The sequence below is a fragment of the Drosophila willistoni genome (genome assembly GCF_018902025.1).
Source record: "Drosophila willistoni isolate 14030-0811.24 chromosome 2R unlocalized genomic scaffold, UCI_dwil_1.1 Seg167, whole genome shotgun sequence".
NCBI classification, from domain to species: domain Eukaryota; kingdom Metazoa; phylum Arthropoda; class Insecta; order Diptera; family Drosophilidae; genus Drosophila; species Drosophila willistoni.
The window spans coordinates 3,801,649-3,819,427 of record NW_025814050.1 but is presented as its reverse complement, the minus strand read 5'-3'; the positions used below and the strand labels follow the sequence as shown (position 1 = coordinate 3,819,427).

The 17,779-nt window shown below is 38.1% G+C and overlaps 1 protein-coding gene across 2 annotated transcripts in view; it reads right to left on the bottom strand.

Moving 5' to 3' along the window:
* Nucleotides 1-17,573, bottom strand: part of LOC6644094 (protein dachsous) — a 69,105-nt gene extending 51,532 nt beyond the window's left edge. Inside the window, exons 1-2 of one of the 2 annotated variants that reach the window (XM_023176686.2) lie at nt 17,199-17,573; nt 5,046-7,051 (exon numbers count right to left, since the gene is read on the bottom strand). In XM_023176686.2, the coding sequence (XP_023032454.1) occupies nt 5,046-6,977 (1,932 nt within the window). In that variant the 5' untranslated portion in view covers nt 6,978-7,051; nt 17,199-17,573. Of the gene's footprint in view, nt 1-5,045; nt 7,052-16,806; nt 16,827-17,198 lie in introns of those variants that run through there. The other variant, XM_047010657.1, reaches the window with a different exon arrangement.
* Nucleotides 17,574-17,779: the final 206 nt, after the last annotated feature.

Below are 17,779 nucleotides of genomic sequence, written 5' to 3'. Positions count from 1 at the left end.
AGCCGCGAGTGCCAGCGCGTGTCTGGCCTGTTGTCGCTGCCGACGTCGACGCCGTTGCAAGAACCTAAATTGACGAGCTGAAGCTTTCCTCCTCAATCCTTTTTCTGACCAACTTCCTCTTGTGGGATCAGTTAAGCCTTTATTGATGTTTCGATTGTGATCAGAGAGTGATCAGTGATCAGTTTTTGGCTTGTGGCAATATAGTTCTTTTCTTTCCTTTGGTTAGTGTAAGCGATTATCAAAAATTATGTTGTCGCTTGACACCGAGTCGCCGCAGAGTCAACTTAATTAAAATATTAACCAAGATCTAACTTCTCTCTCTCTCTCTCTCTCTCTCTGAAGAGAGGGAGCGGTCCCTTTACTATGATATGCTAAGAAAATTGTATTTCTCCCTCCCTTTCTTCCTACTTCTTCTTCTTCTTTCCATGAAACCCCACAAAATATATATATATAAAAAAAAGAAAGAATACTAAAAAACCGGCTTTATGAGATTTTTTTATGGCCAACCAACCAACCATTTTGTCTGTTCTTGCCTTCTTTCAGTTGATACAAATTCGCCGCTTGTCAAAGACCTAACATGAATGGTGATTTCGCCGCCATGTGGCGAAGTGAGGTGAGTTTCTCTCATTTCTCTCTCTTGGCATTTATGGAATGTGAGCGCAGAAAAATGCGTTAAAGGTGTTTATAAAATTAAAATTGTGCAAAACAAGTTGCGTAGCTAAAATGAGAGTCAATCTCCCCGGAGAGAGAGCGAGAGAAGAGAGAGAGAGAACGATCAGGAGAGAGCACAATTGAGAGGAAGAGAGAGGACATCTCTCTCGTGTGAGTTGTGTTTAGAAAAAAGTGAATTGATGCAAGAGACAAAGAAAAATTGGTGCGCTGCATACGCAATCAGTGATAGAGGGTACGAGGCAGGTTGGTAGTGTGGTGTGTGGGGAGGAGGGGAACCTGCCACTTGCACCCTCAGTGCATAAACCAGTTCTCTCTCGCGTCTCTCTCTTTCCCTCCCCTTGCCATCTCTCATCGTTTCTCACTATCTCCCTGTTTGATATTAGAGGAGCCACCACATAACTTTACCAAATGGGCAGATCGAGTTGCCGTCCCCCCACATCCCGACATCCCAACATCCCGACACACACACACACCCCTAACCATCTGTAGTAATTGGTGGGAGCTTAGGCCAAAATAAGATTCACCTAGATTAAGCCAAACAATGCGAAATTACAACTCCAACAACGACTCTAACAACACAAAGCAACAACAGCAATAACAACAACCAACTAATTTCTATGGCCAATTCCGAAAATTTTGTACAAGCTGCTGCCAATCTTCAAGCTGAAGCTTAGCGGGGGAGACTAGTTCCCACATTGGCCTCCCCAAGCCCCAATCACCCTCGCAGCTAGCTATGGCTGTAATTGCCTATAATTTAGTGTGTAACTGCTACAACAACAGCAACAACAACAAGGCAACAGCAACAAGAGCAGTAACAACAGCAATAACAACACGCGGCACAAATTATGTTGTCCCAATCCGAAAGAAAGGAAAAATAAGAACCAAATAGTTGAGCGGGGAAGGAGGGGGAACAGCAGGAATGGAGCAAACAGCAGCAGCAGCACCACCACAACCAGCCGCACCAATAGAGGGGGCGGTGCTGAGTTTTGTCTATTTTCTACTTTTGTTTTACGTAATTTGCATAATGAGATTTTAATTTTTGTCCGAATATTAAAGAAACTCCTTCTCGCAGCCAGTTCGTTGCCTAAGTCTTTTGTTTTGTCCACTCCTTGGCTAGGTAGATAGGTACATATGCATGTACATACGTGTGTATCTCTCTCTCTCTCTCTGACTCGCACTAGGGCCCTCTTTCTGACTGAATTTTATGTTCGTGGCCCGAATTAAAGTGTAATTTGGTCAGCCATTAGATGGGACTGTTGGCGGCATTTTGATCGCCTCTAATTAAATATAGCATTTCCGCTTTTCGAGGTCGAAAATAATATAGAAAGACAGTAGAAGATGGCGAAGCACAAAATAGAAGGAGATGATGAAGCAGCCGGCATCATCCGCTAGGTGTGGCCTAGAATGGCCAAAGAAATTGATATCTAAAGAGAGCACCAGCATCCACTGCGTCCGCTACTTTTGCTTCTTTTTATACAGTTTTGTTTTTACAGTCCAACAGCAACAAACACATAGTTGAACCTCTATTATATACATTCCCCCCCCTTCTGAATGGCTTTAGTTCTTAATTGTAAATTTAGAAACATAAGCAAATATATATGTAGTTTATTTTGGCACTATAAAATTAAATCATTCCTCAAGCAAATTGCTTTCTAACTATTTTAATTTATTCGCCACTAAAAATAATTGTGGCCAGTTTTATGAGCAACACAAAAGATGCAATAGACTACAAATATTTTCCACCTAAATCAATAATGGCAAATCTAAGTTTTATTCCTTATACCATAAAGCATTCAGTTTACGTAACAGGTAAATAAATCCCATTAGGTATCATTTTTTAAGAGATATTTCAACGAAAAGTTTAACTCTCTAAAACAATTTGAGAAAAAATAAATTCTCAAGGAATTTTTAATCTTAAATTTGAAACAGAAATACAGAAATTGTCTTTTTAAATACTTTAAAAAACTGAGTACATGTAGAAATATTGATCAATTTCAATGATACAGTTGTTATTTTTAAGTAGGCAATACTCTTCTCTAAATTTATATAAAATTAACACATTTTAACAACTTTGTAGTCTAGGTTGTTTATGATTAAATGTTTCTTTTAATAAAAAAGAAAACTAGTTTGCATGGAGACAATCCAAAATTTCAATTTACCATCTGCTTTATACTAAATCTTCATACTCAAACTAATGCCTGTTCGTTCGTTTGTGGGAACAGAAGAGAGTATCACAGAATCGTAATTTTTCTATTATTATTTTTAATTGACTCCCGAAGTGCTGTCTTTCCTCATTGATGATCTGCCCTGATGCACTTCATTCAAGTTTTAGCTAAAGAATTTGTCATATTTTTTGCTTTCAGTACTGACTCCCGTTGAAATATTTTCAGCTTTGTCTCTGGTTTCTTTTTATTATACCTTTTTTTTATTGTTTTTGTTGTGTTGTTGTATGAAATTCAGAAAATTTTTGTTTTGGGCTTGGGTTTTTGGGATCTCTCTTTTATTGTTGTCTGTCTTCACAGACGACCACAGACATTGGCTTGGATTCGAATTTAGTTTATTTTTTTTCATTTTTTGTTTTTGCTGCCGCTTTTTATGATTATTGAAGGGTCCGGTCGTACCTCACACCCCCTCTAACCAACCATCATCATCGTCATTGGCCTCAGCATCACCAACATTTGCTGTCTCTTTCTGAAAACTTTTAGATGGCTAACTGGGTGGAAGTTTTGGCCAGATTGTGTGTGAGTCTGAGTCTCAATTCGTATTATATGCTGTATTTTTTTGCGTGTTTCCAATTATGCGTTTTGTATTATGTTTTTTTTGTGGTTTCTGCTTTGCTTTTCTTCGTTTCTGATTGTAATTAAGGAAACGTGACTTTTTTACTTTGAGATACCTCAAAAAAAAAAAAAAAAGAAACACATAAAAAACAAAATGATTTCGTTTGGAATGATTATATCGGGGACTAACTCACGTTTGAAGATTTTGTTCAAAAATGAGATTCGATTTGCGGAAATTATCTGAAAAATAATCTATCTGAAAAAGCTTAGGTGGCTGTACCCATACATACATATACTTATATATCTCTTACGATTATTATAAAGTTAAAACTCGTGTTTCATTGAAGAAGTTTCTTCTTATAAGATCAAAGAGGTCACCAAATCTCTCAACTTGGGCGAGAGTGAATGTGAGTGTCAGTGGAGGAGAAACAAAAAATGGATGATAGACAAACGACTGAGAGATCCAACAACAACAACAGCAACAACAAAACAACATCAAACAGCAACAACAACAACAACAACAACAACGAAACCAACAACAGCGAACAAAATGCCTTCGTTAAGCTAGAAACGGTTTTAGGCCTCGTCAGAAATTTTTTTTTTTCTTCTTTTTTTGTTTTTTGGGTATCTATTTTGCTTTTGTGTAAGCGAGGAAAAATGTTATAAAAATGTAATTACCCGATGATGAATGGATTAACTACAAAAAAAAAGAAAAAGAAACCTTAAAAAACACAACTACGAGAAGGCTGCATAGCTTTGGGGTGCGGATAAAAGAGAAGTTTGGGAGGGGATGTTTGGTAAAGTAAAGAAACAACGGGAACCGTTTAAACTTTTTGACTGCCCAAATAAGTTAACAAGAAAATCATAATTTAAAAGGGAAACTACGAATACTAGATACCCTTGCTATAGCATTAACAGATATTAATCTATATTAGATAGGATAAGTCTTCTCGGTCCAGAAAAGCATCGAAAGATTTTGAAAGCGGGTCAACTGATGCTACTTAATACTTGAATTAATCGTGAAAACCCTGTTTATAGTCCAATTATCGGAAAAACAATCGGCAAACGATTAGATTGATCACTATCAATGTTCGATAGCTTTTCGATTCCTTAAAAGGAACCGCAAATAGATCTCGAATGTTTATTATGAAATTGGTGGTTGGTGTAAGTTACGCCCATCCATAAACTCTCTCGGATTTGCCCACATACAACTTTTCGAGTCAATTCCCACTTTGTTTGACAAATATGATCAGCTTAAATATTTTCAACAATCTTCTCGTATTGTCTAATATACCCCATCTATTAGAGGGTATGAACTCAAACTCGTTTCCCTACGGATGTCGATTTGCTGTCTGTCTAACTCTGATCTGTCTGAGGTAATTGATGCATGAGATTAGTTTTTCGGGTGTTTGCATGTACGTGGAAAATCCATAAGTGACGCGAATGACCCCTTCTATCTCTCTTTCTTTCTCTATACACGAAGAAAAAAAAAACGAAGTAAACTATTTGGGTCAACCAGCAACAAGTCCAGAACTCCAGCCCCAGAAGGGGGAAACTAATTGTATGGAAGAGTATGTACAGAAAATTGTGACTCACCTTGAGTATACACCTGCCGATGGGTTCATTTTCCGCTATGGTTACATTATAGAAGCTCTGATCGAAAATCGGCTCATTATCGTTAACATCGTGTATGGTCACCAGAACGGTGGCTGACGACGACAATGCCGGTTGTCCTCCATCGCGAGCAATCACTGTTAATTGTGGCACTGGCTCCGTTTCACAATCGATGTGCGATCGTGTGGTGATCAGTCCTGTCTGCGAATCAATCTGAAACCACTGGGCATGTGTCTCTGGTGTCTCGGCTAGAAAATAGGTGACAACCGAATTGTTACCCTCATCACGATCATGGGCGACAACTTGAAGCACTGAAGTGCCAGGATCGGCAACCTCCATGACATTGGCATGGTACACCGAATGCTCGAACTCGGGAGCATTATCATTTATGTCGGTCACCCGCAGGAAAATCGACTTAGTGGCATGCAAAGGAGGTGTGCCCTTATCGGTGGCTACCACGCTTAGGGTATAATTCGAAATGGTCTCACGATCCAATGGCAAGTTCACTATGACCAGATAAATACTATTATCGCGAGTGGTCAAGGCAAAGTGACCGGCGCCGCCGTTTAGCGACACATTCACATTGGCATATTCCGTCTTTGAATCGGGATCGTGCACAGATATGCGGGCGACAAATTCACCTGGCTGTGCGGACTCGGAAATTTTCGCCGATGCATCATCACTAAGGAATATCACATTAATCGTCGGTTGATTGTCATTCACATCGGTTACCCTAATCGAAACGAAGGCTGTAGTCTCTAGCGGTTGTTCACCATGATCCTTAGCCACTACTACCAGTTCGTGCAGTTCTTTTGTCTCAAAATCCAATGGTTTATTTATGAAGATGGCTCCCGTCTGTGAATCAATGCGGAACATTTGCTCCTTATCACTCTGACGCCGATTAATGGCATATTCCACCAGACCATTCTCGTCGGCATCCGTATCGGAGGCATAGACCTGCAGGACACTAGTGCCCACAGTGGAGTTCTCCGGCACTGTGGCAAAGTATCGACTCTGATTGAATATCGGTTGATTGTCATTGACATCCTGTATTGTTATGTTCACAGTCATCAGTCCTCTCAGAGGCGGGGTGCCTCCGTCTAAGGCCTCGATCAGCAGGCTATAGGCAGGGGTAGTCTCCCGATCTAGAAAACCACTGATCTGTAGGTCCAAATACAATACACCATCCCTTTCCCTATGCGAGGACAGGCGAAAGGCATCGTTCACATTGCCCGATACAATGTTATACCGCTGCGTATTATACGGTTCCAGATCCAAGTCCCTGGCCGGCAATAAAGTACGTTTCACCTCCCGTGGCGTGTTCTCTGGGAACTCTATGTACATGGAGGACTGTGGAAATGTAGGTGCATTATCGTTCTCATCCTTGACTGTGACAACTACTCGCACATTGAGACCACTTAGTGGTATGGCCACTAGGCTATAAGAAGATCGGGTCTCTCTATCCAATTTGACTTTGGTGCGAATTTCACCTGTTGTTCGATCAATGGCTAAATCTGTCTCAACACCCGCTTCGGCCACTATAATATAGGGTGGCCCACTATCAATGCCATCGAAATCACCAATAAAACCAATTTGATGATCCACTGCAACGCCTTCGAACACCTCCAAGCGACGTTCCCGCTCCTTGTCCTGCGAGGACGATGCTAATGCGGTTGTCGATGCAGCCAAAAGTAGCACGAATAGTTGCAAGGTTAGACCCATTATATCCCGGTGTCTACTCCGGCATCTGTGGAACATTGTGTAATCTTTAGTCGTTACTTTCGGCTTACAGCTACTTTTCCTTCGACTTCTTGTCGATGTCATCATCGTAGTCATCATCATTTCTGTCGGCGGTTTTCCGTCGCAGTGTTTGTGGTTGTTCTCGTTGTTGTTTCGTTGTTGACCCAACAACATGGCGGTACTCAATGTATCGCCAACTGAGATGACTTAGAAGAACACGAGTCTTGGCACCCCTCCATGACCATCATCTGCAAATGAAGAAGAAATGAAAAGGAAAAATTAGTCAAGCGAAACTAACCAAAAAGCTTTGATTCTTTTTTGTCATTTAGTTGTAATTCGCAACTAGTTTAGGAGTTGAAATTCCATAGCTTATGTCTATCAAATATTTAAATTAAGTAGTTTCAAAAATTCCTTTATGAAATTATCTATAGTGATAATTTATGCGTTAATACTCGGAATTTTTCTTTCACGCATGATTCATATTTAATGTAAGAACACCCAGAAATAATTAATAATCTACACCATTCTAGTTCTCTTTCGTTCCAGCCCTCTTCGTCTTCTAAGCACATTGACAAATGCCTCTAATAGACTGATAACTGCCCTAAAAGCTCTTAGCTGGTAGGTGCTGTGTGGTTAGAAGTTTACACATCATTGTGAAGGCATTTCCTTCAAGAGCCACTTTGAATTTCTAATACTTGGCCGGTCGGCCAGATAGACAGAAGCACATACACACACACACTGGCAAAGTCAGAAGAACACCAAGAAAAAACGCAGATGGAACAAAACTACCTGCGTATGAACAAAAAGGTTCAAAGGCCAAAAAAGGGTCTCCGTCTCCATCCCCGTGGGTCCGTGAGATGGTCTGTGCGCTGTGCTATGCTGTGAATTGAGAATGCGGAGAGAGAAATCGAGAAATCGAAAAAACTCACACACATACACACACACATATATATACAAATTTCTTGTTAGTTGAAGTTGCCATTGTCGATGGTTTTCGGTTCGTGGTCAACAATTTAGTTAACAAGACCATGACTAACACTTTTTTCTCTTATTTTGAGTGGTCGAAAATAACATTTCGTTTCTGCAATTTGAAAGATTTTTCTCGCGCGATAAGCAAAAAAAAAAAAGAACACTAAAATTGGGGGAAAAATGTATTCCAAAAAATTTGAGTAGGGAAAATGAGAATTATGAAATTTGATGTTGTTGTTGTTGTTGTTTCTCGTGATAGAGAGATAAAGATCTCACAATAATGAAAACTGCGAGTTCATTTCTAGCAATTAAAAGTGACTTAATGAAACTTCTAACTTGAGATGCGAATGGGAATGGGTATGGTGGATGTGGAGGGGGGGCCATGGCAAATAACTTTGATTAGTTGAACAAATTGTTGGAATGATTGACATAAATGCCTGGGACATAAATATATATCACAAAACTGGCCGCTCTCTAATAACTTTATAATGATCATGTCCCTTCCTGGAAATGTAATTTAATAAACTGCAACCGCAAGATCAAGAAATGAAACGTTAGACGACTGAGATTTGACTTGGACATGGACACGGACACGGGACTTGAACTTGACTCATACGCAAATTACCCCAAGAAGGAGCAGGAATTGGGAGTTCTGTGTGAATGGGGTTCGGGTGAGTTGCAATGTTGCTGTTGCGGAAATGTCAGTTTGATTTGCACTTGTCATAAGTTTAGATGAACTGCTAATACCCAAACACATTAGAAAGCAGCAACAACAGCAGCAACAGCAGCAGCAACAGAAACTCTAGAAATGGAGTAGGAGACGAGGCAAGAGTTAGGGATGGGAATGAGGATGGAGATGGACACGGAGAATGAACTGGCATTTAGACAAGTTTGCAAAGTTGGACAGTTGCACTGAAGTTGGCTTTGCGTGTGGCTAAATTGTGATGGAATATGGAAGTCATAGGGGAATACATTGTGTGTGTTCCCCCCCCTCTCTCTCTTTCTCTCTGCTCTATCTATCGCTTTTCGTCTTTTTATGTGCACTCTGCCGGCATCTAATATCAAATGACAAAGTTGTAATTATATTGTGTACGGTCGCAACTCCAGCTGAGTGTGTCTCCCCCTACCTAGTCCCCATCCCGAGTAAATAACCACTAAAAAACAATCCCAGGCTAGTAAAAAATTATGCTTTTTCCGTAAAGAATTTTTTGTTTCAGTTTTTCTATTTTTTTACGACCTCAAAAGCACATAAAAAACAAAACCAAAACACACAAAAAGTCGCACAAAACCGAGCGGCGTCAATAAAAGCCCAGTTAATAGCAAATAAAGCCAACCAATACACAGAAAGGAGAGTATACACAGATCTACATACATACATGAGAGACACAAAGATATATCTATATTCATGTAAACAAAAACATTTCCTAAATCATATGTATGACTGTTGCCAGAGGAAGTTAAACTTTACAGCGCAACTAATTGGTAAAACTCGAAAAAACTTAGGACAAGAACAAACTCCGGCTCAAATTTAACGAGAAACAGTGGCAGTGCATCTGCAATTAGTTATACCCACGCAGTCGGTGCAATTTTATTTGTCCTATAAAAACTTTTAGCCAACAAAATGTACATAGATATATACATATGTAGGTAATAACAATTATGCAATTTATTTGGAGTTTCCCAGCCCCAGCATGATTTTTGGATTTCAACTTTAGAGTAGTGTAATAAAATTAATTAAGAAATGAAAGAAGTAAGCCCTCACTACGTAACCAAATGTAACCACGAAATTGGCCAAGTTCTTTTCAAAAGCATAAGTTATCTTAATCACTATTACCATTTTACAATCGATCAAAAGTTTAGAGCTATAACTTTGCTATGTTCGATTCGATTTTTTAGTCCAAGAAATGATAAGGACTATTGATTGAGGGAGTTCATCATGATGGTTGTTGGGTAATTAAGAAAAACTAGGCTTGGCAAAAACAAACTTATTCTCTGCTGATATTAATCGAGTGTATAGTCGACTCTAAGTACATTTCAGACTTTAAGACTCCGAAATCTAAGCGCTTCTATGAACGGACATGGCTAGATCGACTCTGTTGATAATGCTGATCAAGACTTAATATACGACAACGACTTCAACACACCATTCTACACACAGAGATGCATATAAGGACCATTTTACAGTCCATAAGTCCATCCAATTTGTATTCAATTTTTATGAAGAATACCTCATTCGAGGTAATCGTTCATCGTTCAACAAAACATTCTAGAACACTTTTCTGAAAGGATTCATAATAAAATTACTTTAATATACAAGGAAACGATCGGTACAATAAATAATTTTGCTGAGCAATTTCTTCAAAATCGAGTAACTACAAACAATTCTTTAATTCTGATTTAATGGGATTCGAAAATTGAATGAAGTAAGTAAGTCGTCTCGCCGACTTAGGTATACCATACACCAGTAAAGCAAATATTTCAACTTTATTGCTTCAATGCATTTTCACATGCTTCTTACAAGCATATCTTAGTATCTCGCTCACTCAATCATACGAGCACCCTAGCGCCCCCACCAGCCAACGGCCAACTCCGGCCTTATGGAAAAACGCTTATATGCATAACTCGACTGTTTTTTCTCCGATTTTGATCAAATTTAGTATTTTGCTAGATATTAGTATTAAATTTTAGTGTGCCAAATTTGATTGCATAGGGTAAAAAAATACGGGAGATAATCAAGTTTTTCAAATTACGGGGGCGGAAAAGGGCGTGGCAAAATTTTTATACATACAAAATGTGTGCATTTACTAAGCGAATATACATACCAAATATAGTGTCTCTAGCTGAAATAGTTTTTGAGATAAACGCTTTTTTTAAATTGCGGGGGCGGAAAGGGGCGTGGCAAAAATTTGAAACAAACTTGATCACTCTACATACTACACGAGTCTACATAAAAAATTTGGTGGCTCTAGCTCTTACAGTCTCCGAGATCTAGGTGTTCATACGGACAGACGGACAGACGGACGGACGGACGGACGGACGGACGGACAGACGGACATGGCTAGATCGACTCGGTTGTTGATCCTGATCAAGAATATATATACTTTGTGGGGTCGGAGATGCTTCCTTCTGCCTGTTACATACATTTTGGCGACTTTAATATACCATTTCACCCTATGGGTGTATGGTATAAAAAGTTTTAAATGTTGTATCTCCAGTGACACGAAGGTAAACTGTATTCCACAAAGTTTAATTTGAGACCCATATTTTTAGACAGTTACTGATTCTATTGTATTATCTTTTTTAGACAAAGTATAAAAGTGAATTCATTTACTTGTTGAAATAAACAGTTTAAATTGAATTTAAACTTCAATAAGATACAGAAAAACTGCCAAAATATATTCCCACATCTTCTTTTTCTGTTATGGCATGGCTAACACACAAGTTTATGCCATAATTGTATGTTTTACGGGACGAATTATTTCGGGTTCAGTTTCTGGGCCGATCTTTGAAAGAAATTCGAAATTCACACAAAGAGTTTGTTTTTGCTTTGGCACCTGTAAGCAAAGAGTTACACAAACAATTGCAAAGGGTACATGAACTTTGACATTGGCGTTACCTCAACCCTCTAATTTTTATGGTTTCCAAGAGATTGTGGGTCATCAAAATTACACATAGCTTTAAAAAACAAAACTTCAATAGTAATAGTTTTTATTACAAAGGCGGTCGAAGTGGGGTCAGAAACGCTTTCTTCTGTCTACTACATACATTTTGGCGACTTTAATATGCCATTTCCCCTTTTGGGTGCATGGTATAAAAGGCGTGCTTAATTCTAACTAGGTCAAACAACTAATTAAGCAGTTGGAATTGATTACTCCTAATCCTTTGGAATCCAAGAAAAAGTTTGCAATTATAATTGCCAAATACTGATTAAAACTATAAAACTGATTTCAATAATAATTGATTAAAGTAACTAACAAAAACTCGAAGATATTTAAGCCAATGCTTAAACATGATGAATTGCTTATAAGAAAACAAGAGAGCGTTACCAATTAAGTCTTTGTTGGGCAAAAATCCAGCTTCAAACATTTCTAAAATTGATTTCTTTATTGCAATTTAAAATCTGAAAAAAAGCTTTATAATGAAGCGTTAAAATGCCATCGATATGAACGAGTGGAGAAGCCAAGCTAAAAAAAAAACGTTATCTTATGGCAAATTGATTTGGCATTCACCCAACCAAATGAGCCCGGAAGTCCAATTCTTTCTCCTTCTTTTACTTATTCAAAAATCAACTGAACTTCTGTTAATTTCATTTACATGCACATTAAACCATGTAAACAAAAACAAAATATAAAACAAAACAGATTAACAAAAGAAGAAAATCAACTTGTGGTGGCCATTCAGTCTGTCAGTTAGCCTCTCTGTCCATGATTTAAGCTTATATTATGCAAAAAAAAAAAATGTATACACACATAAAGCGAAAAAAGATAATTAAAAATTAAAATTGTTGTCTCAAAAGGCAGCAGCAGCTAAGTAGGTGGTAAGTAGACGCTTTAGAGCGTGTTTAATTAAATGTTGAGTAATTTATGAAAACCAGACGAGAGACCTGACCAGTTAATAAGTTATTTCTAATGGCTTTCTAATTGCTCAGACAAGCCACAAGCCACATTCATACATACATACTGTATATGAGTTTAATTGTTTGCATATTAATCACACCATTCGCACACCGTACCAGAGACTCATCTAAATGCTAATCCCCCATCTTTGAGCCAGAAAGCGTGAAGTGCAAAAAATGCAAGTGAGAAAATACTTATATTATACGATGAAGTGGCTTCACGCCTCAGTTAAGAAACATGCGATTTCATTTTCATTTCCAACGTCTTCAATTTCACTTTCAAAAAATAGAAAATAAAACTCTTTTTGGTGACCCCGACGACTGACCAATTGTATGAAATTTATTGCCATCGTTTAATGATAAACATAAACATTATTCTAAAATTTGTACCTACTACTACAACAAATGCAAAATAATCAAATAAAATTTAATTTCAAATTACTTGACCTCGTCCGGCGCTCGTTCAAAGATTTTCTAAGCCGTTAAATATTTATAGTCTTTATATATTTGTCGTTGTTCATTTTAATTGCCAACTAACCAATGTCTTGGCTTATTCCAAAGTGACTAATTAGTGAATACTTGTTGTATTCCATCATATCTTATCTTCACGTGAGGAGAAACAACATCCTTTCAGCAGAAGACCAGCAATGGGAAGGTGTTGAAGAAAAAGGAGGAAAGTCCACTAAATACGCTCACGTTAGACATTGACAAAGGCCAAAACCAGCTTTCAACTGCAACTTGATTATAGAGACCAGCTACTACTACTCCTCCTGCTGTGGGTTGAACTGAACTTTTTTCATAATTATGACAATTTTTTGTTGTTGAGTTTTTTTGTGACTCTTCTTCAACCGGAAACCCATTGAAACAATCATCAACATTGTACGAATAGAGTTGTCCATTCTCTTTGTGTGAGTGTTGTGTTTGACTTTTTTTTGTTTTCGAGTAGCCAAATATCATTTAGCAATAATTGGCATGGCTCTTTGTCTCTTTATAGCCCAGCCATAAAGATGCAAGCTCACCTAATGCTAATCTCTTTGTCTAATTCTGTCTCATTCAGGTTTAGTTCGTTAACCCACACAAAGACATCATAAAAATAATAAAAATCAAATACCATAGATTTCTCAATCAAAAATAAAATGTGTAATGTTTCGTTCGATCTGTTTAACGAAACTGCCCTCGTTCCATCAGGAATGTTATTTCTCAGAGACAATCAAATTATGTAGACTGAGTGTTTATGGGTTCCCCCCACTTAAACAGAACGAAACCTGTCAACTAAGAAGAACTCTATCCCAACTCAATAACGACTAGTTAATAGTCTATCTATCGGTGAAATAGTTTTCTCACAATTATTGGCCGCCAACGTGGGGCTTTATCAAAATATATTAGTTTAGCTTTTTCTAACCCAATTGCCAAGTTGATTATATAGTAAATATACCCCCCCAATAAAGAAATACTCTTTAAAGTTGAGAATAAAAGTCACTTTGCTTAAAATTTAGTGGCTTCCAATCACCGAAAACTACGCGTGCAATATACAAGAGATGAGTGGAGGGGGGATTGGAGCTCATAAAAAACCAATCCATGAACCAAATCAAATCAAGAGATAACACCCTCAATCTGGCTCGCTCCTCAAATTAACATTGTTTATTGTATTTTATTTGTATTTTTATGGCATAGAATAAATATTTATGCATAGTTAACCGACAACGCAACTCCATAGAGTTGGCGGGGATAGAGTTCTCCAATGAAAACACAACAACGCCACAAAAAGCGATGAACATATTGCAAACTTAATCACAGGCTAGCCACACATACATCGTTTGGAATGAATGTCCGACCGAGAAGTCAGAGTGCCAACTTGTATGAGCCTCAACAAAGAAATTAGCGCAGTGAGCGAGGATTATGGGAGGGAGATGGGAGGGCGAAGGGGGCTGGCTAGTAGTCGGAGGCTCAGACTAAAAGCTGAGGCAGAGTCAGAGGCAGGTGCGTGTGCTCGACGGGCCCCACGTCTAATGTAATTTTCTTCGCGTAGAAGACTTGGGTCGACCGATCACTCGAGTGTGTAAATGTGTGTGTGTGTGGATGTGTGTGGATGTGTGTGGTCCACCTGATGGCCTTCATTTCTTTGGCAGTTGCGGCGAAAATAGATTAAAGCGTAATTTTTGTTTGTATAGCAATTAGATGAGCGAGCGAGCGAGAGAAAGAAAGGGAAGGCAATTTAAAGCGCATTATAGTGCGTTTTGCAACAGAATTGTGACGCCTGCCGATGCATACATCAGAGCTCCGCACGATCACCCACCCGCACCTTCTCTCCCCCGTATATATATGTAAACCCATCTCGACCTCTCTTTCTGTCTGAGATCTGAACACCTGCCGCCTGAAGATAAAAAGGTTTGCCGTTAGGTTGATAAAACAAATATGCAGTCAAACTAAAAGAAAAACGGAAAAGGAGAGGAAAACATAGTCAGAGAGAGAAAGAGAGAGGGAGAGAACAGCAAGAAAATGGGGGAAAATGAAAATTATACATTTATATATATATATTTCTATTTTTTCCTCTGTTCGCTTTACGCCTTTGATCTCTTTTTTTTTGTAGGTCTTTTTCCATTTTCTTTTCCCAAGATGGAAGGAAGTGTAAATTAAGGGCCATAAAAACTTACTCGCTTTTTATTCCGTTTCATGTTTTCGTTGTTGTGTTGTGTTTTTTTTCCCCCAGTCATTTTCATTTAGTGCCTATTTGACTTTTAGCAACACACGAAAATTGAATTCCTCAGACCGACAAAATGTTCATCATTATGTTATAAAGGGAAATTTAATTGGAAATAGTTGAACATTAAAAGTCCCAAGCCCATGTTTTCCTTCTGTCATTTCCTCACAAGAAAACAAAACAAAGGCAACACAATAACAATTAAAATACAACAAAAACGAAAAAAAAACATTTATAAAACTTAACCGACAATTAAACTACTCTTTTAAATTTGTTAATACATTTATGTAAGTTTAATGTTTTCCTTATTTTTTGACTATTTAACTCTTCAATATGCATCGAAATAAATATTTTCCTATATGTAATTTTGATTTTATGATGTTATCTTCTAATCACATCAAAGTCTTTGTACTCATTGACTGCAATTCTTGAATAAACTAAACAAGTTGACATTAAAAAACAGTTTTTTAAAGAATTATTTTCATGGTCTGATACCCTTTATCAAAATTGATATGTACTAAGTTCTCTTTCCGGGTAAATAGGAATATAGTGAGCGGTCGTCTGATTTTGTCATATGTAAGTCTTAGTCCATTTGCCCATTTTACACATCTTCTACAAAACTTTAATATTTTTCAGAATGTTTTTACGGGAAAGCGAATAATGCAAAAAACTAAGTTTGCTCTAAGTATGTTAGTTTAGTTCGTTAGATTAGTTTAACCCCGAATTAGTCTAAAAAGGTAACTCTGTACTGTGCATCTTACATTTTCATTGCGTATTCCACATTGAACGCATTAGATTCGTTTCACTCATTTAGTAAAGAAGAAAAAATTTAAAGGTATCAAGACTGTTGGCTAATGCTGGATGTTTGATCTAAGCCACTTGACATTTTGTCAACCTTTTTCGAGTACATACTATGACAAATTGCATGGATTTTTCTTTTAAAATGTAAAGCCACACATCGATGGATCTTGTAGGTGAGATAAATATTGTTGTCAATGTGGTATATATATAGCCTTAAAAAAAACACACAATTTCCAAGAATTCGGCTTGGTTATTCTTTGCACGTTTTGCCCTTTATCGATGCGTTTGCATTTCCCTGCCCCCTCACTTAGAGTGTGGGGCATTTAAGAAAGATCTATGGTAGAACAGGTAGAAATCCAATCAAACACCGAGCAATATTTATTTTTCCAAAACTCGAACAGCAGCCTATGGAATAGGCGAATAAGAAGACGAAGAAGAAAAAGACGACGAGGAAAACGACCATATGAAAGCAAATGAATTGAAATGAAATGTAGGTAGGTGTAGGTAGGTAGGTAGGTAGGTAGGTAGATAGGTCGATAGGTAGGAGACCAGAGTTAGATGGTTAAAAGAAGTGTTTTCTTCTCTCGGTTTTCTCTCCCTCTCACCACTCTCCTCTCTCTCTCTCTCTCTTTCTCGCTGTCTGCGGCTATAGCATTCTCCTTCTGTCTGTGATTTTTCGATTACCAATTTGACTATTTCAAGTTGTTTTCATTTCGGTGGCTACCACAAAAAAAAAAAACAGAACAACACCAAAAGACTGAGCCAGAAAGAGATGGATGGATGAAGAAAAAAAAACGCATCTAATTAGTTTTCCATTAGTTTTCGTTTTGGTTTCTCCCCGCCCTCGGTATTGAAAGCTTTTTCCACCTGAAATATTCTTCAAACTTTTGTTTAGGAGGATTTTTTCCTCTTCTTACATTTGGGGGCCTGAGTGTGTGTTTGTTGCTGGAGTTGTTATTTGGTTTCGGTTTTTATTTTTTCCTCTTTTTTCTTTTTTTTTTTTTTTGGTGTGGCTGCCAATATTTTTCACCAAAGGCGCAAACAACAGCAACTACAGAAACAGCAGCAACAACAACAACAACAGCTAAACTCGCCACACGGCCAAAGCGAGCCAAAAGAGAACCCGTTTGACTTGTTGAACAATATTTCTTTTTCGCCTTTTACTCTGTTTTTTTTTTCTTTTATATATATTTTGTTGTTGTTGTTGTTGCTGTTAGTTAACGAAGAAACACTTGGAAATTCTTTAACAATTTTCTCACAATTGATATATTTAGCTCCACGCAGTATACTATATTAAGGTAATCCTTACATTTTGTTAAATGCGGCAATACATTGATCAAATTCGCGAAACACTTGGCTAATTCTTTTTCGAAGTAATCAAGACAAAAAAAAAAAGTGACCGATTTTCGACGGTAAGCGATCTCTCGAGGAAAACACACGATTTTTATATTTTATATTTGTTGGATTGTTGAATTTTCCTCCTTGAATTTTCTTCTTTGGTCTTCACTTTTCACATGACACACAATAGCACTTGTATTTAGATTTTCATTCTATTGGATTTTCATTCCTTTGATTTTTCGTTAACAGATTCCGGCGGCGTCGGCGACGCAACGAGACGAGGGCGATCTACGAACACGTTCTTCATGCGATCCGCGCTTATCGAGTACCACAATGTTTCGACGACGAAAACCCACGATAGACTGAAGTTGGCTCACTCACCTGTGGATCGCGATGGATGGATGGCTGAAGGTTGGTGGCTCTCAGTGGTGGTGGTGATGGTGAGCAGAACTCGCTGTAATGAAGATGGCGAGTTTCTTGGCCTAATCCACCAGAGTGGTTTGGTCACTTTATGCTCACAGAAGAGAGCACCAGCACCAGCACCAGTGGCAG